This window comes from Hirundo rustica, chromosome 2, assembly GCF_015227805.2.
Source record: "Hirundo rustica isolate bHirRus1 chromosome 2, bHirRus1.pri.v3, whole genome shotgun sequence".
NCBI classification, from domain to species: domain Eukaryota; kingdom Metazoa; phylum Chordata; class Aves; order Passeriformes; family Hirundinidae; genus Hirundo; species Hirundo rustica.
The window spans coordinates 46486661-46504588 of record NC_053451.1 but is presented as its reverse complement, the minus strand read 5'-3'; the positions used below and the strand labels follow the sequence as shown (position 1 = coordinate 46504588).

The 17928-nt window shown below is 40.2% G+C and overlaps 1 protein-coding gene across 6 annotated transcripts in view; it reads left to right on the top strand.

Moving 5' to 3' along the window:
• SPATA13 (spermatogenesis associated 13) overlaps positions 1-16073 on the top strand; it is a 148106-nt gene extending 132033 nt beyond the window's left edge. For all 6 annotated transcript variants that reach the window (XM_040054186.1, XM_040054157.2, XM_040054178.2 and 3 more), the window contains 7 exons: positions 181-366; positions 2423-2602; positions 3231-3463; positions 5877-6006; positions 6563-6935; positions 10747-10821; positions 12023-16073. In XM_040054186.1, coding sequence (XP_039910120.1) covers positions 181-366; positions 2423-2602; positions 3231-3463; positions 5877-6006; positions 6563-6935; positions 10747-10821; positions 12023-12204 — 1359 coding nt within the window. In that variant the 3' untranslated portion in view covers positions 12205-16073. The remainder of the gene's footprint in view (positions 1-180; positions 367-2422; positions 2603-3230; positions 3464-5876; positions 6007-6562; positions 6936-10746; positions 10822-12022) is intronic.
• Positions 16074-17928: the final 1855 nt, after the last annotated feature.

The following is a 17928-nucleotide window of genomic DNA, read 5'->3' as shown; positions in this document are numbered from 1 at the left end:
TATTTGAATATGCAGTGAGTACAGTGAGGTAAATCCTGTTGTGAAGCCCCCTCAGAAAGGTAAGAATGAGAACATGTCTGTATCCACTCTTCTCTTAGGTATAAGAAGTTTGTAACTGTTTTACCACATTTTCTAAAACTTTGTGCTTCACTCTAATTGCTTTGTTTGTTCTGGCTGCAGCTGCGAGTTAATCAGGAAGAAGTGCCAGAAAATTGTAGTAATATCCAGGACGAAGAACAAGATCCAGATATTAGCAAGCATCGCCAGAAAATAGCTGAAAACAGGGATCAGATGAGAACCAACGTTATACAGGAAATCATGAAGACAGAACGAGTCTATATCAAGCACCTCAAGGACATCTGTGAGGTACATGCTTTAACCTGAGGATGTCCTGCTCACCTAAGGAGAACAAATCATTCCATATAAGTTGAGAACCACAGTGATTTCTCATATCAAAACACTCCCACTTGCAATTCTGACTCTGTCAGTCAGATTCTTCATTTCCTCTTACGGCTTCCTTCTCTGATGACTGCCAGGAGCCATTGCTTCCTTTCTTTTAAAAAAACTTCCATTTTTGACAGTGAAAAAGTGCCTCTCTGACTGCTATTTCCATAATAAATGAGAGAAGGAAGTCCAGTTTATTTAAAGCTTTTTGCCACTGTATAGAAAACTTTGAGTAACTGTAGTAAAATAATTTACAGTTCAGTGACAAAACTTCTTGGAAGTAACTTGGAAGGGGTATTTGCTAAGTGTTTTTTTTCCCTGTTTTCTCAAGTGAGGAGATTTTTACTGGATCCATAGGAGTTATGAAGAAATCTAAGTGTGTTTTAGACCTACCTTGCTTGTTTGAACCATAAAGCAGGGGTAGTTTTCTGGTTTTTTCTCAATATTTGTTGGAGGCTAATACTTTGGCAAGAAGCTTCTTAGTACTTTTCACTGAAGTTTGCCTCTTCTGATGTGAGTTGTAATGCATTTGACCTGTATTTGACTTGCCTTTGTGGTTTGCATCTGGAGTGGTTCTAAGCAACCTACAAAAATCTTTATAGCCTTAGTGTGCTAAGTCTGTCCTTGTATTTGTCATGCTGTCATCCCTTAGTCCACCACTCCCCACTAAATTATTTCATTCACATCAAAGTAGACAAGACAGCAGTAGGATTTGATTTTTTTTTTCATTTTCAGATCAGGCCTTTTTTATGCATCTTGAAGAGAAAAGAGAGAGAGAAAGGACAAAAATTGACTACTAACTGACTAATTTCAAAACATTAAATGTAAATTTTGCAATTTATGTTCATTATTTACTTAAGCTAGTAAGATTGGTTGTGTGCATGAAAGATCAGGGAAGAATTTGTACGCTCTGCTATGCTGCTCCCATGGTTAGCTGAATTCTAGGACGTGTCTCCTATATTTTACTGACCTTTTAAGACTTAGGCATATTATATTAATTAATTTTCTCTAATATGTATATCCTATACCTGGTTTTTAATATCTGGCAAGCCTCTGAGTTTAGTTACAAGAGAGCAAGCACTCATTTTCCAAGAGAAGCAATGGGCCATGCTCAGCATGTGGGGTAGAGGTAGTCTGCTGTCCTCAGAGTGAATCTGTAGGGTGGTGCAAGTAGGACATAAGGCTGAAAATACACTCAAGTAGGACTAAGCCGGAAAAGCTACACAGATAGTAACCCAAATTTGCAAGCTCAGCCCTAGAATGAATCATTCAGGCTGGTTGTAGCCAGGATCATGAAGCTAGAATATACCCATAAAACGTGTTTTACATTGAAGGAGTGTCTGCAGTCCACATTACAAGAGCCGCAGAGGAATTAGCTTTCCCTGTTGGTGCAGTAGGAAGTGCGGTAGCTGGCTCGCAGCATAGCCACTGCCCAGCTCTCAGAGCAGATGGCTGTGGAGACAGGAATATTCCTGACAGTGCCAGCAACAGTCAGTGTTGCTTCCTGGTAAACCTCGCCAGATCCACTGCAAGGCTGTTTCAGCTGTCTGCTCCCAAAGCTGTTTGCGGCAGCCCTTCCTGACAGCAGCCAAGTGGAGGAGCCTGGCAGATAGCCCCTGTCACATCACTTAACCTTTGCACTCCCTTGGTGCCAAAACTGCTGTGAGGCTGTGAGCACAGCAGCTCTTCCTGGAGGTTCGGTCCCTGCAGCGGGTTCGTAGCAGAGATGCGAGTGGGCTTTACACTCGGGAGGTCCCCTGGTTCATTTGGGGTACCCCGAGACAGGGGCTGGACCCCAAGAATCCATCTGTGGGCATCTCAGGTGCAAATCTGAACTTGTGCTTCTGTGTGCGTGTTTGGCTGGGAAACCACTCCCTTGCCTGGAGACCACAGGGGTCTCGCCAGCTCAGATGATTTTGTTGAGGGTAGGACCTGTCTCACATCCTCAGACTAAGCAGTGTTTTATATTTCATTGCAGGGTTACATTCGGCAGTGTCGCAAACATACAGGAATGTTCACCACAGCTCAGTTAAGCACCATTTTTGGAAATATTGAAGATATTTACAAGTTCCAAAGGAAGTTTCTGAAGGATCTTGAGAAGCAGTACAACAAGGAGGAACCTCATCTAAGTGAAATAGGGTCATGTTTTCTTCAACATGTAGGTCGAAAAAGTCGATTTTATTTATGAAATTAACAAAATATGATAATAAAAAGCCAAGTTACCATATTAGGAGGGAATTTTACTAACAAGTGTTTCTTAAATACTAAACTGGCAGCATTTTAGAGTGTAAAGTTAACTTGCAATTAATTAAATATTTGTTTTAGATTTCTCCTCATCTTTAGCAATCACGTAATTTTGTAAACAGTTCTAAGGTTCCTTGCCAAAACTGGAATGATCACAGATGAGCTAGATTATTTGCAGCGATCTCACATTCAGCACACAAAAACTTCATAAAGACATTAAGGAAGGTAGGCAGTGGGGAGATAGGCTGTGAGTTCTTGATAGAGACTTGCTAAGCCTATAGTTGTCTTCCCCAAAGAAAAATACTTCTTAAACTGGGTTTGATTATCCTGACTCAGGAAGAGACCTTTATTTCTGTGTTCTTACAGAGAAAGTTTTGACAGCTACAAAGTAGATTTCTGCGTGCATTCAAGGCTGATCAGCCTGGAAGCAATATATGAAATGGATTAGTTAATCGAATTATTTATAATAGATATTACAAAAATAGCTTTACTCCTTTATAGACAAATACTTTAGTAAAGTTGTGACTTTTTTTTCTTAATAGCAAGAAGGCTTTGCTATTTATTCAGAGTATTGTAACAATCATCCCAGTGCCTGCATTGAGCTCTCCAAACTGATGAAGCAGGGCAAATACCGCCACTTCTTTGAGGCCTGTCGCTTGCTTCAGCAGATGATTGACATTGCCATTGATGGTTTTCTTCTCACGCCTGTTCAGAAGATCTGCAAATATCCTCTGCAGCTCGCAGAATTGCTCAAATACACCACTCAGGAGCACAGGTGAGAGAACTAAAATAACAAATTCTATAACAGTAGTAACACCTAATTGTTCAAGTTTTCTGGGTGACACAACGCTGAAGCATTTGAGATCAGGAACAAAACTGCCACGGACCACAACAAACAGGGCATCTTGGAACCATCACAGTCAGTCACAAAAACAGTATCTGAAGGTGCAGCATGGGGGACTGGGAGGATGCCACACACAATGAGGAATAAGTCAAAGAGGGAAAAGGAAAAGAGGATAGTGTTTAAATAGGATACAGGGAGGGATGTGTAATTCAGAGTGAATAAAAGGCCGATATGTCAAAAGAAATCAAGGAGAAGGAAATCCAGAGAAGAAGAGGGGAAGACTCATAAAAGTTGTGGATGTAAGAAAAAGTAAAGAGTGCCTTAGGAAAAAAACCCACAACCTGAGCAAGTTTGGAGGTAATTTGTGTTAGAAACTTAGTAGTAATAAGCATTACCCTGGTTTGCAGTAAAGTCCAGATATTAGATGTTCAGCTGGCATAAATAAAAATTGAAGTCGCAGATTATTAGCCTTTCTGGCATACCCCTGTGCTGATTAAACCTTTGACGAAATTAAGATTTTATCTATAAGTATCTGTCTGTTTATTTTGTATAATTGCAAGAAAATATTCCATTGTGACCCTGTGCTCAAAGTCCAAATGAAGCTTGAGGCAATGCTTCCTTGGCCAAAGTCAGTACTTTAACTTTGAGAAAACTCCCCTTGGAGATCACTAGATTTTTGCCAGAGGCAAAATATGAGGTGTGTGAAGTACTGACATTTAGATGTGAAATGCCTCTATTCAGTTCTGTGGCTACCTGGGAAGTGCTGCAATAACAATTACTAACAACAGTTTCTCTTTCACTGCTACTATTTTTAGAAAAGTTATTCTGTGAGCTATTAAACCTGCAGATAAAGTGAGGTCGAGGTCTTTCCACCTTCCACCCTAGTACCTGTTTTCCTCTCGTGTGGCACAGCATCCAGAGATGCCTCCAAGCACAAAGAGGTGCCCACTGTGCAGAGATGCTCACAAATGGGCAGACCTACACCCACATGGAGCCTTGGGAAAGCTCCAGCCAGCTGGGGGTTTTGGTAGCATTTTGTTTTCGTAAAAAAAAAAATTGGAGTTCCAATATGCACAGCCTGCTGTGAAGGCCACAAGTTGTGTAGCAAGTGTGGAATAAATACTCACCAACAGAGAAAAAATGAACTGAGATAAGGAAGGGCAAGTGTAGCAGTATGGATATCATGTGGTCACCCTGTAGGACATCTCCCTGACTTTAGAAGGATCTTGTAATTGTTAATCTCACTTTCTGTATTCAGTCTGGCAGAATAGAGTTTCCACAGATGTAAATAAAGAGAGGAGAGAATGTACACATTCAGAAGGGAAGCGCATCCATCAGCAGCAGCCGATGAAAATTGAAACTGATACAGAAGCAGATAAAAAGGACAGCAAGGCTAACCCCTTGGCAGGATTTATTTCTGGTTTGTGCTGTTTCTGCAAGAGGCATTCTGATAAAAGAGGAAAAGCAGCTGCTCTGCTGGGACTCCTTAGGCAAGAAATATGTCACTTCCCTTCTGTCTTCTGAGAGCCTCCATTTGAGGAAGGTGAAGGAGTGGTGGATGCTATTCAGAGGAGAAAACAAAGCCTGCCTGCAACCTTGAGGAGATTCATAGTCATGTTGGGAGCTCAGGAAAGAAGGAGGGGTGCAGAGATTGGAAGAAGGACAGGAGGATTGGCCTGAGTTGATTGGTCCTGAAGCAGGAAGAGGAAGGTGGCCATCATGGCTTTCACACATTTGTGCCATGGAAATGGGATGCCTTCTTCATTTGTCTCCTTTAATTCCTCTCTCTGGTGCCCCTGTTCTTGTGTTCCTCTCTCACCCTGTGTGGGGTTGCTTTTGGTTTTGTTTTTTTTTTTTTTCCTGTCCACCTAGCATTCTCCATTTGTGTTCATTGACACAGTCATTTGGAAATAGAAGGAGAAAATACAGTTGTTAAACATGATTAAAAGAATGCTCTTCCCAAAAAAATGCCACTAAAATCTTGCTTTAAAACACAGTCCTTTGGTGAAATACAGCTATCACTGAAGTCAGTGGGAGCTCTGCCATTTTTTTCAGTAGAGACAGTGGTGCAGTTCATTAGTCTATCTCCTCTGCCTCCTTCCACCAGTCTAAAAAGTTGCTCCTGGACAAGCCCAGCATACAGCAGAGCACTGAATTGTACAGACTACTGTGTGGGGTATGGAATAGCAGGAATCAGGTTTCTTTTATTTAAGTACCTGAGTATGGGGAGAAGTGGATAATGTGGGCTAGTACTGCAAGCACTGTGGTTGCATCAGTTCCCTGGCTTGTGATTGCATCATGTCCATAGTATAAGTGATCCTTGAAATATGCTTACATTTCCCAGTGATTATGGCAACATAAAAGCTGCATATGAGGCCATGAAGAACGTGGCATGCCTGATCAACGAGCGAAAACGGAGACTAGAAAGCATAGACAAGATTGCGCGTTGGCAAGTTTCTATCGTAGACTGGGAGGTGAGTGTTAGCCTGTGCCTTTCCTGGGCAAAGGTACTGTGTACAATACTTGATGTCCCCTGCAGGATATGTCTCTCTGCGTGGGTGCTTGTTTATGGTGCCTATTTTTCAAGTGGTCATTGCTCAGTTAAAAGTCCAGTTATTTCATTTGCAATGTTTCTGTTACTGATTAACCTTGTTTATAGTTCAGGAAGAGCAGCATGTAGTAACATGGACACTTGCCTTTGAGAGGAGATGACAAAATAGAGCTTTTAAAAATGCTAGGCCTGTTGAATCTCATTTGGAATTTTGGTAGGTCTGTTAGAACGGGAACCTGTTTCACTGACTTACATGTTTCCCTCTGTTTATGCAGCAATAAAGTAGAGCAGAACCACATTGATTGAATTTACCTCAATGATACTATTTACATTGTGTGACATTTTCAAATCTAATAATAAAAATACAAGAAAAGTGAGTAAACTGAAGACTTGATTATATAGCGACACTGGTTGGATACACAGTGAGATCTTAAAATACTATTTACTTACTACATATCTCTATATATCTGCCTTCCTAGGGACCAGATGTCCTAGCCAGAAGCTCAGAACTGATCCACTCAGGAGAACTGACCAAAATATCAAAACAAGGCAAAAGCCAGCAGCGGACTTTCTTCCTTTTTGATCATCAGCTTGTCTTCTGTAAGAAGGACTTGCTGAGAAGGGACATCTTGTATTACAAGGATCGTATTGACATGGACGAGATGGAAATTGTGGACACTGAAGATGGCAGAGACAAAGATTTTAACATCAGTGTCAAGAATGCTTTTAAGATAATAAACAGAACAACAGAAGAGATTCATTTGTTCTGTGCAAAAAAACAGGAGGATAAAAAGAGATGGATGGAGGCGTGTGAAAGTGAACGGAGAAGAGTTCGAGAAGACAAGGAAATGGGTGAGTGGAACAATTTCTAAACAGTCGTTAAAACAAACTTATTTTTGCAGTTCTTTGTTTTGTACAGATGTGCACGCTGTCTTCTTGAGCTGCTGTCCCTTACCTGACATGATGTTTAGCTGTGTAAGTGGAGCCTATTCAGGTGTGTTTGCCCTGTCACTGTGGGCCAAAGGTCCAGGGCAGGTCGTGTCACCGATATGATTTGGGTGCATTATGGAGCAGAACGAGAGATGAGATATGACAAGATGCAATTCACAACGAGCAATCAATAATAAAAATCCATCTAAAATCCCAGCACTTTTGTATGAACGATTGGTCAAAAATATCTGTTTGTAAAGGACTCTTTTTTACAAAGCCAAGCAGCAATAATTGTAGGTTTATACTGTCTGTGTCATATAGTGGCACCTCCTGTGTCCAGGAGGCCCATGCAGTTGTGTGGTGTCATTAACTACAGACTCAGCAATAGCACCTGGGAGAGGTGAAAATGAAGAAATGAAGCCAAACCTTGAGTGAGCAGGAAAAAAGGTAGTAAATCCTAGGACCAGTTTTAGACCTGCAGCCTGTGGGACACTCCAAGCACAGTGTGTCTTTGTCAGTGTATAGTTAGGATTGCTTTTTTGATTTTGCATCAGTTCATGCTTCCTTTAAGATCAGTGACAAAAGCTCCAGCAAAATTTCACTGGCAAAACTTACGCAAAGAAAGCAGCACCACTAATTAAAAACAAGAAATCTCTTTTAGTATTTCTAAACAGTCATGTTAGTGCATCTGCGTATGTCGGCTGCATGAGAGCTTCTCCTTTTCAATAACGCTCTTGAGGCTAAGACTTTGGATTGACATCAGGTTAACACTGGAAGTGCAGTGAAATGGATGATACAATTCAGAAATTATTAAAACTTAAACAAGATGCTAAATCTTATATTCCATGTTCATGTAAAACACCTGGTCAGAATAACAGGAAGACAGGACTAACCCTTACATTACAAAACCTTTTGATCTTAGTGGCTTTCTCTTGTTTGATACTGTTGTATGATCGAAATAAGGCCTTTTCCATATGTATTTTAGATAGTCCACAAGCGGAACAGAATACTTAAAAGTTTGCCAATTCATTCTCATTTTAAAATCAGTTTGAACCCTTCTGCATTGCACCAGCTGTTCCAATTAATCCCAGTCATCTTTAGTCTAGAGTAAACAATGAAGGAGCCACAGCTAAATTTCCTTCAGACTTTCCAAACCTGACTCTTTTCCAGTGCTAAATGTCTCAGTGTGACATTATAATTGGTGTTGTTGGGCACAATGCTGGCAGCTTTTATGCCTTGCTCTGTGTGGAACCTTGTGCTCATGAGGATGGGAGATAGCTGCCTTCCCTAATTCATCTAAAGAGAACTCTAAAATTGTGGATATTACAAAAGGGTGAAGCTGATCAGAGGGTAATAGGACGATGCTGAGGATCTGATCATAATTGTCCACACAGTCCCTCTTACAACAAAGTTACAGAACTACTCCAGTATATGAGAACCATAATACAGTGACATGGAAGGATGCTACTGAGTAAAACACAGCTCCTGCACTTTTGTGAGCAGAATTGAGATAAAGAAGATAAAAAGTGAACAAGTGAACACGTCCATTCCCATCCTTTTTAAGAAGAAGCATCCTTGAGCTCTGCACCACCTCCTGGGTGGTTACTTTATGGGAAAGGGTGTTGAGCTAGTTAAATGCTGTCTGTCAGGAAGCTCCTGAGGCTCTGCCCTGGGCAGTCACAGATCTGTCTTGGTGTTACCATTCCTCCTAAGTGACACTGCTGCAGAAATCCCCAAGCATGAGGAAATTGCAAAGGTGTAGCAGCTACAGCCATAAACTATTTATTCTGCTGGGACCACATGAAAATCAACATCTGAGATTCAAAAGAATAACCATTCAACAGTGGTGGCACTGGCAGTGAGATTTGTCATAATAGCAACCCTTATTTTTTGGGCTGGGTCACAAATTCCCATGGTTGCTGAGTGCAAGAATTGCACTAGGAGGGTCCATTGTGCTTGATGCTCTTCAGGCACAGTGCAATTTAGTGAAAAGAAACCAAAAAAACCCCAAACCAAGTTAAAAGAGAAACTGTATGTTTGATAATGGCACATGGGCACATCCAGTCTTTTTTGCCCGTGTAACATCCAACCTTCTGTAAAGTTGCTTTTCAAGCGTTGCAACTCACTGTTCTGATATTCCTGTTTCGGGACAGGTATGATGAATCAGAGGAAAGATAACTGAGTTGTAATAGCTAATGTCCATCTGGTCTTGTGAGTCACAGTGGCTTGGATGTTTTCTCCATTAACCAGAAGGCTTTCTTTTCTAAAATTTCTTCTTTTTTTGGCATAATTGAACATTTCCTTTAGCCAAAACCAATGGAAAAATGCCACTATGTTTAAATTTGTCTTGTTGATTTTGTCAGCTAGCTTGGTGGACTGTACACAAAGCCTCTAATCTGACCACTCAGAGAGCAAATAATACTCTTTGAATTCAGAACTGCAAATGGCATTTTACTTCTATTTTCAAAGACACTTCGGTGTGAGTCATTGTGTCCCAAACCATATCTAGCTTTTCTTAGCTTTTATGAATATATGAGAGAAAAGGCCACAGCCAGAAAATCCTGCTCCAAACCACTAATAGTAACCCTAAGAAAGTGGTCTGATCTCTCTTGATAAAATTACTTTCATTTTTAAAAATCTGTTTCCTTGTTTCTATAAAGGGGAAAAAAAAAAAGAAAAAAAAAAAAAAAAACAAAACACCAAACACAACACAATCCTGTAGAAAAAAATAAACTTCTGCTGCCCCAAAATTATGTATGTTTTGTTAATAGGCTGATTTGTAATAACTTCTTCATAAGTTCAGGATGAAAAACAGGGTTTTAAAAGTACAGCGAAGTGAGGGAAGATGCAAAATGGAACCGAAGCAGACACTTCATTCTGGCATTGAACCACAGTTTCTATGCTCTTTCTACTCATATGTGTGAAATGAGTGCAGCCTTATGCACAGCCTGAAATGAAACAGCATGTGCACCCTGTTGTCACCTTGTGCAAGTGTGACATTTCCCTGTATCTCAGCTGTGTTGTGCACAGAGAGAGGAAACTGGAGTGCTTCTGCCTGGGCTCCAGACAGCAGCAGTCTCTGGTGCTACCCTCTAGCTGATGTCTGTCATCTCTGCACTCACTCTGCACAGCTCAGCCGTGCACCCATCACACGATAGTAAATAGCCTGGGGTTACCCACACGCTTCATGTAAGTTACACAAGTAGGTGAACAGGTGCATGAGAAACCCGAGTGAGGGATCCAGCCCCAGAATGAAGCAGCCAAAATCGCATCACAGCCTGCTTCAGCGTCTGCCAGATTTTGTGATAATCTCCTCTGAGTAAAGGGAAAGATACCCAAATTTGTTCTACTGCAATGGCAGTGACTCCAGTTTGTTACCCAGGTTAGCTCAGAGTGAGTGAAAAACAAAAGGTTTCTGCATTTGTGATCTATTACTTGATGATTTGTAGATTTCAGAAATGTTAATTTGTGGGTTTTTTTTTTCTTTTTTTAATCTCTTGTTATCTGTACTCATGTATCATTGTCCCTGTGGAAAACCCTCTTAAAGTTCGTATGACAATATAAAACATACTTCTAAAAACTTCAGTTGTATTGCTACTGAGATTTGCTAAAAATTGTGTAAGATACAGTTTACTTATTTAAGATACAGTTTACTTATTTGTTTTAATTTGATGTAATCAAGTATTAGATACAGTAATTTTGTTCTAGTGCCCTAATTTACACTTTGACGTAGGTATGGAAATCTCAGAAAACCAGAAGAAACAAGCCATGCAGAACGCTCGTAAGTCAAGGCAAGGAAAAATTAAAGGTGGGTGTTCAGAATTGCATTACCTTCTTACTGTGTTCCATTGATCTTTTCATTAGGAAATAACACAGCCTGGCTGTGGCTGAGTTCCTCAGTACTTCAAAAACATTTTTTTGTGGTTTACATGGAGCCAAATAATTGCCATTAACCTGTATTTTAATATTAAATGCCAATATCTCTGTAAACTGTCTACTAAATCAGCTTCCTGAGCTTCTTCAAACAGACAAGTCAGTATTCTGTATATTAGAGAGGAAACTCAAGAGATAAGGCAAGCTTGTGAGGATTTGGATGCACAGGTTAAATTAGAAATGAATGTTATGATTCCTTCCTTTGCTTTTACTGAAAGAGTTTGTTTTTCTTTACCAATTCTGTGCCTTCTTTAAAATGTTCTAAAGTTCTTTTTGCAAGCCACAGTGTTATATTATTTACAATAACAGTCAAAATGGCTTCTTCTGGCATCCCTCTAAAAGGAAGCGTGGACCAGACGCATGTTTATCAGGAAATGGCTTTTTTATTTGTTTCCTCTCTTAGAAAATAATCACAACAGATTTTGTCCTTTTCCATCTTAAAGTTGAACTGGTGTAAATCTCTAGTGTGTGGAGAGAAAAATTGGACAATATTTAAGTCTTGAGTTTAGGAGTGAAGGAGTTGATGTTAGGTTGTCCTCTGTTCCCTGGGATAAATATTCTTAAAACATTTTCTCTTTATCAATCAATAGATACCCCTAGAACCTGTCTGGATTTTCAGGGGAGTGGCTAAAGTTTGTGATTAGGAGATTCTGTTCAGGATGCACAAAGCTCAAAGTCTTAAGAACATTAGCCCAGAAAAATACATTTCAAATGGAAGAAGCAACATTCTTGCTGGTAGCAGTATTTTACCCAGCCTTACTCTGAGAATGGATTGAAGTATAAGTATCTGCTGTTTTCAGTCATTCCTTTGAAATACCAAGATTTTCTTGTGCAAACAATTTAGTCCAGCTGTGTGAAACTGCTGCTTGTTTTTGGTAATTCTGTAATATTATTTTTACTGCTACTGTTGTCTTCTTAAGCCAAATCAATTCAGCAATTAAAAAGTCAAACATCAGAGAAGGTGACCCGTAGTAGTTCTGCCGTTCAAGATCATGGCAAAATTCATCATGTCCCCTGGCTCTGTGCTTAAATTTTCCTGGCTGACTCAGGTGCTTTCTCCAACTGTTCTTCTGCAGGTGTGAGCTATAATGGCTGTCCTGTGCCTCCTCCACACCAAACCCTGCATCCCCTTCACCAGCGACACATCACCGTGCCTACCAGCATCCCACAGCAGCAGGTCTTTGCCTTGGCAGAGCCCAAGAGGAAGCCATCCCTCTTCTGGCATACCTTCAACAAACTCACTCCCTTTAAAAAGTGAGGGGCCAAGGACCCGGAAGGACATCAGCACAGAGGGAGACTCATTCCAGAGGAGGAGCTAGGAGACACAGTCAAGCTTACTTGAGCTCAGCATATCTCCCGTTTCAGAGGCAGAACCTTGGGTTCCCTTGAGCCAGGAATGCAGCCTTTGTCTTGGACAAGAGCGAAGTTTGTCAAGGCTGCTCTGAGGTCCGTGTTGCCAAGTGTCAGCATTGCTGATGAAGAGCCGTCTCTCTTCCTACAAAGACAACTTGCTGTTACTCAGAAACAGCAGTATTTGATCTCTGTTTCTTAGTTGTGTTGAGGTAGTGATGGAATCATGCAGGTCATTGTAACATTTCATTTTTCTTAACCTTACGTTGATGGCCAAATTTTGGATAGGGAGGAATTTTTCCTTAGGGGTGTATCAGCAAGGAGTCTTAGGAGTATTTTCTCCTTCCTTCTGGAGCACTGAGCACAGATCACCCATTAAAATCAGGTGGAGACACCCCATGTGATTAACCAGCTATTGCAGAATTCAGTGGACCCTAATCCTTCCTTTTTTCTATTACATTGCCAAATGGCAGGAGAACATCCCGCAAGGCCTTACCATATTCCAGATTGGAACAGGGAAATTTTATTCTGTCCTGTAGAAACATGAACAGAATGTGAAATGGACTGTAAAGATATGTGCATTTATTGCACACAAGTGGAGGAAACCAGAGAAGCCCAGGGCATCTCAGATTGATTAATTTCAGTCAGGGCAATATATTGCATGCATGTATGCTCTTCAGTGTAGAGCTTTTATATTGCTTTTTCACGCATTTCTTCACCTGGGAGACTCTTCTTTGTATTTCCAATATGCTTATTTCTCTGTGTAAAAAATACATTTTTATTTTCCCACGGAGATAATGTGAATGTACAAAATCAGAGTTGAGACAGTACATGGTGACTGCTGGCTATGCTACATAGGTCTCATGCTTTTTATTCATATAGTTGGACTTAGAAGGTGAATAAATAGTAATGTAAATATATTGAAATGGTCTGGATCCATGCTTCTTGTACACAGTCAGTTGACAATGGGTTTTGACCAATAACTTCTTCAAAAAGAAAGAGAAATCCTTACTGGAAGGGACAAAGAAATTGTGTGGACCAGAGATGGATTTTTGTCTTGGTATCATCAGTCTCCATTGGAAAGGGAAAAACCTGACTTGATTAAGGTCAGCTCTGGCCAGCATGTGCAATCCACAATTTGCATTGCTTCAATTCATATACGGCATGAAATTGATCTGGGAGATACATTTTAAAAAGCCACCAGGAAGAAAGAAGATCCTGATATTTGTAGCACTGATAATTTCTGCCTGCTTGCTCTCATCAAGGATGACAAGACTGCTGGGAATATGGAAGGAAATAAAGACTCAATATGTTTCAGAGCTGATTTGCTATGAATGTCTTTACAATACTTTATCCTATGCTGCTGATTAGGGGCATTACCTGATGATTAGGATAGATCCAAGGGTATTCTTTGACAATGGGCACAATCAGCTTTGTCATGGATCTGTAATATATGAAAAGCAAGGAGCTAAACACCAGGCATTTTAACAACAATGTAAAAAAGCCTTATTTTAAAGATTTATTTGTTCCTACTACTGTTGTTACCTCCATATTTTTATTTATCATCAGTGTTGTGAAGCCCACTAGTAACTAGGTTTTGTGATTTCATAACTTTGTGGCCACTTCTGCAAAGCCTGGGTTTGTGGTTTTGATTTTAAATTGCATCTTTTGACAACAGCACATTTCAAATGCCTTGTGTATATAGCTGAGCAATAAGGCAAAATCTGGTATGCTCAGTCAAATTGTGCCCTGCATAGTGAACTTCATTGCTTGTGCTTTCCCATAGCAATGGGAGGTGACCTAAACTAGTTAAGAACTGGAAGTGCACACTGACATTTGTAATGATCCAGCTGAAAGAAAATACACAGGGAAGTCAGTGAAAAAAAATGCTTGTATATTTCTCTTGATGTTTAAGCCAGCCATTTCTGCTCAGATTTTTAAAATAGATAATTCTAAATGCTCAATTTAAACACAAGGAGCAGACTTCCAAATGCAGGCATGGATGCATGCCCTTCCCCTCAAATGAGTAAGCCTTTTGCATTTCTTACATACCCATTTTTGTGGGTACTTGCCACGTTCAGGCCTGTAAACCAACGAGATGCATGTATGGTGCAAGTGAAGATGTTGTTTTTCATAATCACATTTTGAAAGGCTTGTTCTAAGTGCAAAAAAAGGCTGAAGTTGGATTGCAGTGCTCACCCAGAAACTTTGCCAGCTGGACCTGAAGACATTATAAGATCTGCACTTAGATATGTGTCTTTGCTGAAACCTGCTTCCTTCCAGCGCTTGGTTCTGTGGGGTGCTGGAAAAAAAGGGTTTGGGGATCTGTCTTCTGACATGTCAGTGCCCATGACAGCTCTTCCCGTGTATTAGTGCTGGTGCCTTAGCCCTAAAAATGAACAGAAATGTTTGCATATGGTGTTGGATGCTGCAGGTTTTTTCTCAAGAAGTGAATTTCAAAGAGCTAAAAAGAAAATATTTCATGGTGCAGATTACTCAGGACAGTTTTACATATAGTACCCTTCATAGAGACATGGTTGTTTAGTAATGCTCTCTCTGTCTTTGTTTGCAGTATGACCTTGCAACAGATTTAAGATCGAATATAGTAAGACAGGCCAAATTTATTTGCCATAGTATTTTAAACAAATTCTAGTGAAATGAAAAGACACAATTATATTATCCAACAATTAAGACAAGTATTTACTTGGGAGTTAGCCTCATGTTGACCTCACTGCAGCGTCTGTGGGGAGGAGTTGCAACTAAAATGTAGAAGTTTGAATTCTAGCAACTCTTGCCCCGATTCTCCTTCTGGTGACAAAACTTTTATATGTATCATCAGAAAGCTGTGATGGCAACATCTGTTCTTTTCCACTTGCATGCTTTAAGTTACTATAAAAAATTCTAGGGCAACTGCTAAGAATATTTGTGCCTCATTTCGACAAAGCCCAGCCAGAGCCTTCCTGATGGCCTGCTGAGCAGATAACCTCAGACTTTTTGCATGAGATGCAGTAAAATATAATTGTCCTCAAATGTGTTCCCACTGAGTTAGGAAAATGCCAAACCATAATTGCATCCAACTCAGAGCATTTGATGTATAAAATAATAAGATTGTTTTACAAGTGGCTCTTGCCATGCTAAATTTCACATTGAATTTTAGTGGTCAGTGTGAGAACTGAGTTCAAAGACAGACTTCTCAAATGTTCCACGTTTTAGTTGTCTTTTGAAAATACTTATATCACAATTTTGGAGCCAAAGGTCTTTAGCCATAACTAACCCAGTACCTTTTTCTGACTGCCTTTCTGCTTTTTTTTCTAGATGTGTGGCATTTGTATGTAGGAAATGCCTTCTGAACGATCTCTAATTTAAGACTCTTTGTTGTAAATACTAGGGATAACTTGCATATATATTTTATTTTGGTAAGTGTTTTGTAACATTGTACCTTCCATACATTGCTTTGTGCATCTCACCCCGTGTGTGTGCTGTTACACATGTTGTAAATGAAGTGTCCTGGCTGCAGAGCAGAGGAATTGGCTGTTGACAGCTGAAGTACAATTTATAGGACTGCAGTAGCTTGATGTGCATTTGTTCTGGAGTAACTGCGTTGCAAGTTTTATTTACTCTTTGAATGTTGTTTGTCAAATGAATCTATTTTCTGGAAATAAGTACAAACTTACATTCCTATTATTTTTCTCTTATTGTACATATTTGAATTAAATAATATACAAAGCTGAAGTTGCTCATCTGTGTCTTATAAAACTTTATTGTGCAGTTTTAAAACTGTTGTGGTTTATTTTATTGTCTACAAAACTTATATTGTGGTGCAGAAATTTTAAAGAAAAGAGTCACACCATCCTCTCTTGGTTCCCCAGTATCAGCTTCAGTACTTCCCAGCACAAGTTCATTTTAACAATGCCTGGTTCTGGTATTGAAGTGCTCATTGTTCAGGCAAAGCCCATACTTGTTGCTGCCTCAGCCTCTGATTACTGTGCTTTACTTTGTCCTGGCAGAGGGTTCACACAGTACCCCTTAGAAAATATGCAGGTGCAGCTTCTGTGCTAATAAAGCTCCTGCTAGCAGAGGATGGTGACTTAAGTACTGCAGTGCAGGTAAGGAGGATTAAATTTTATTTCCTTTGGAATGGAAACAAAACCATTTAAAGGAATTCACCTGAAAGGCATGTTCTGCACATTTATGTGTGAACAGGCTTCGCTGCCTGCTCGATAGAGCAATGGGCAACATAGCTGGGCATTCAACTTGTCTGATTCGGGAAGGGTTTTTGTATCTCACTATCCTGACAGGGCAGAGCGCCCTGTCTGAAAGGTGTGCCTGTGTCCTTCCTGCTCTAGGCTGTGTCAAAATGTATGTTTTGCTGAGACACACCAGCTTTAACAAAATAACACACTTTGCTGAAATCTTTTCATCAGAAATATTTTGATGAGTTCAAATGCTGGCTCAATAGTTGGTTTGCTAATTCTTTACCTCTCTTTCCAACATCCAGGCTCTTATATTTCTTGGTTCATCTCAAAGATGAGAGTTTCTGCCTCCCAAGGCAGCCTGCTGCAGTGGGATGTTTGCTGAGTGCTCCAACATTAAAGTGAAAGGCACAGTTTGAGCACTTGGTGAGACAGATCGGATGACATGAAACATACCCTAAGCAAGCACTGGAGTAGGATGTAGTGATCAATAGTCTTTCTAAGGACCCTGTGGTTCATCTGGCCAGGGTGACCTCATTTCTGCATTTTATTTCATTCTTGGGCTGTCAGGCTAAATCCTTTAGATTGTTCTGTTCTATCAGCTTTTAAGTTCCTTGAAAGCTGATCTATCAGATGGAGCTTTTAGTTTGCACAGAAATAGCACTGTTTGTCTTAGATTTTTGTTGTTACTGTTTGTTTAGGTTTTTTCCAAAGGCTGCATAATGATCTGTGCTTGGTAACAGAGACAAGGACTCAGGCCTTTTCATGTTCCAGAATCAAAGGAGAAATGAAAAACTCAGCAGTGAAAAGCAGCATGCTATATAGCTTGTAAGGAAAGCATACAAATACTCCTTACACAAATAAATATATTTATAAAAGCTTTACAAAATTTAGTTTCTCAATGTAGAGGGTATGTAATTGTGAGAATATGACAAAACTGTATAAACTGTCAGCACAACACATTTTTTGTTAATCTTCAGTTTCAGTTTAGTTCACTGCAATCAGAACTTGTCCAGTGCCTGGGGCTGAGAACTCACCTACTGCTGCTATTAGGTATTTAGGCTCTGATTTTAAAAAACAGACGTGTGTGTGTATGTAGATGTGTTTACACCTACACCTCCTTTGTGGCATTTGGCATCCCCAGATGTCTCTGCTGGCACCTACAGCAGGTTGCACCAGACAAGTGGCGCGCATCCATCACACCTTCCCTCTGCTTACTTTACACCATTACATCCTACATTTCCATTGTGCATCTTGGGGGTGTGGGTGGGTGTGTGTGGGGGGGTGTGACTGATACCTGGACAGCATTTATCTGAGTAATTTCAATATTTTAAGCATTCAGAGTGGGCCACCTGCAATGGCAGCCAAGCCACTCTGTGGACAAGCAGAGTTTGGAAGGTGTCCATCCACATCATTGGAGTAATCTCAATGAAGTTCAG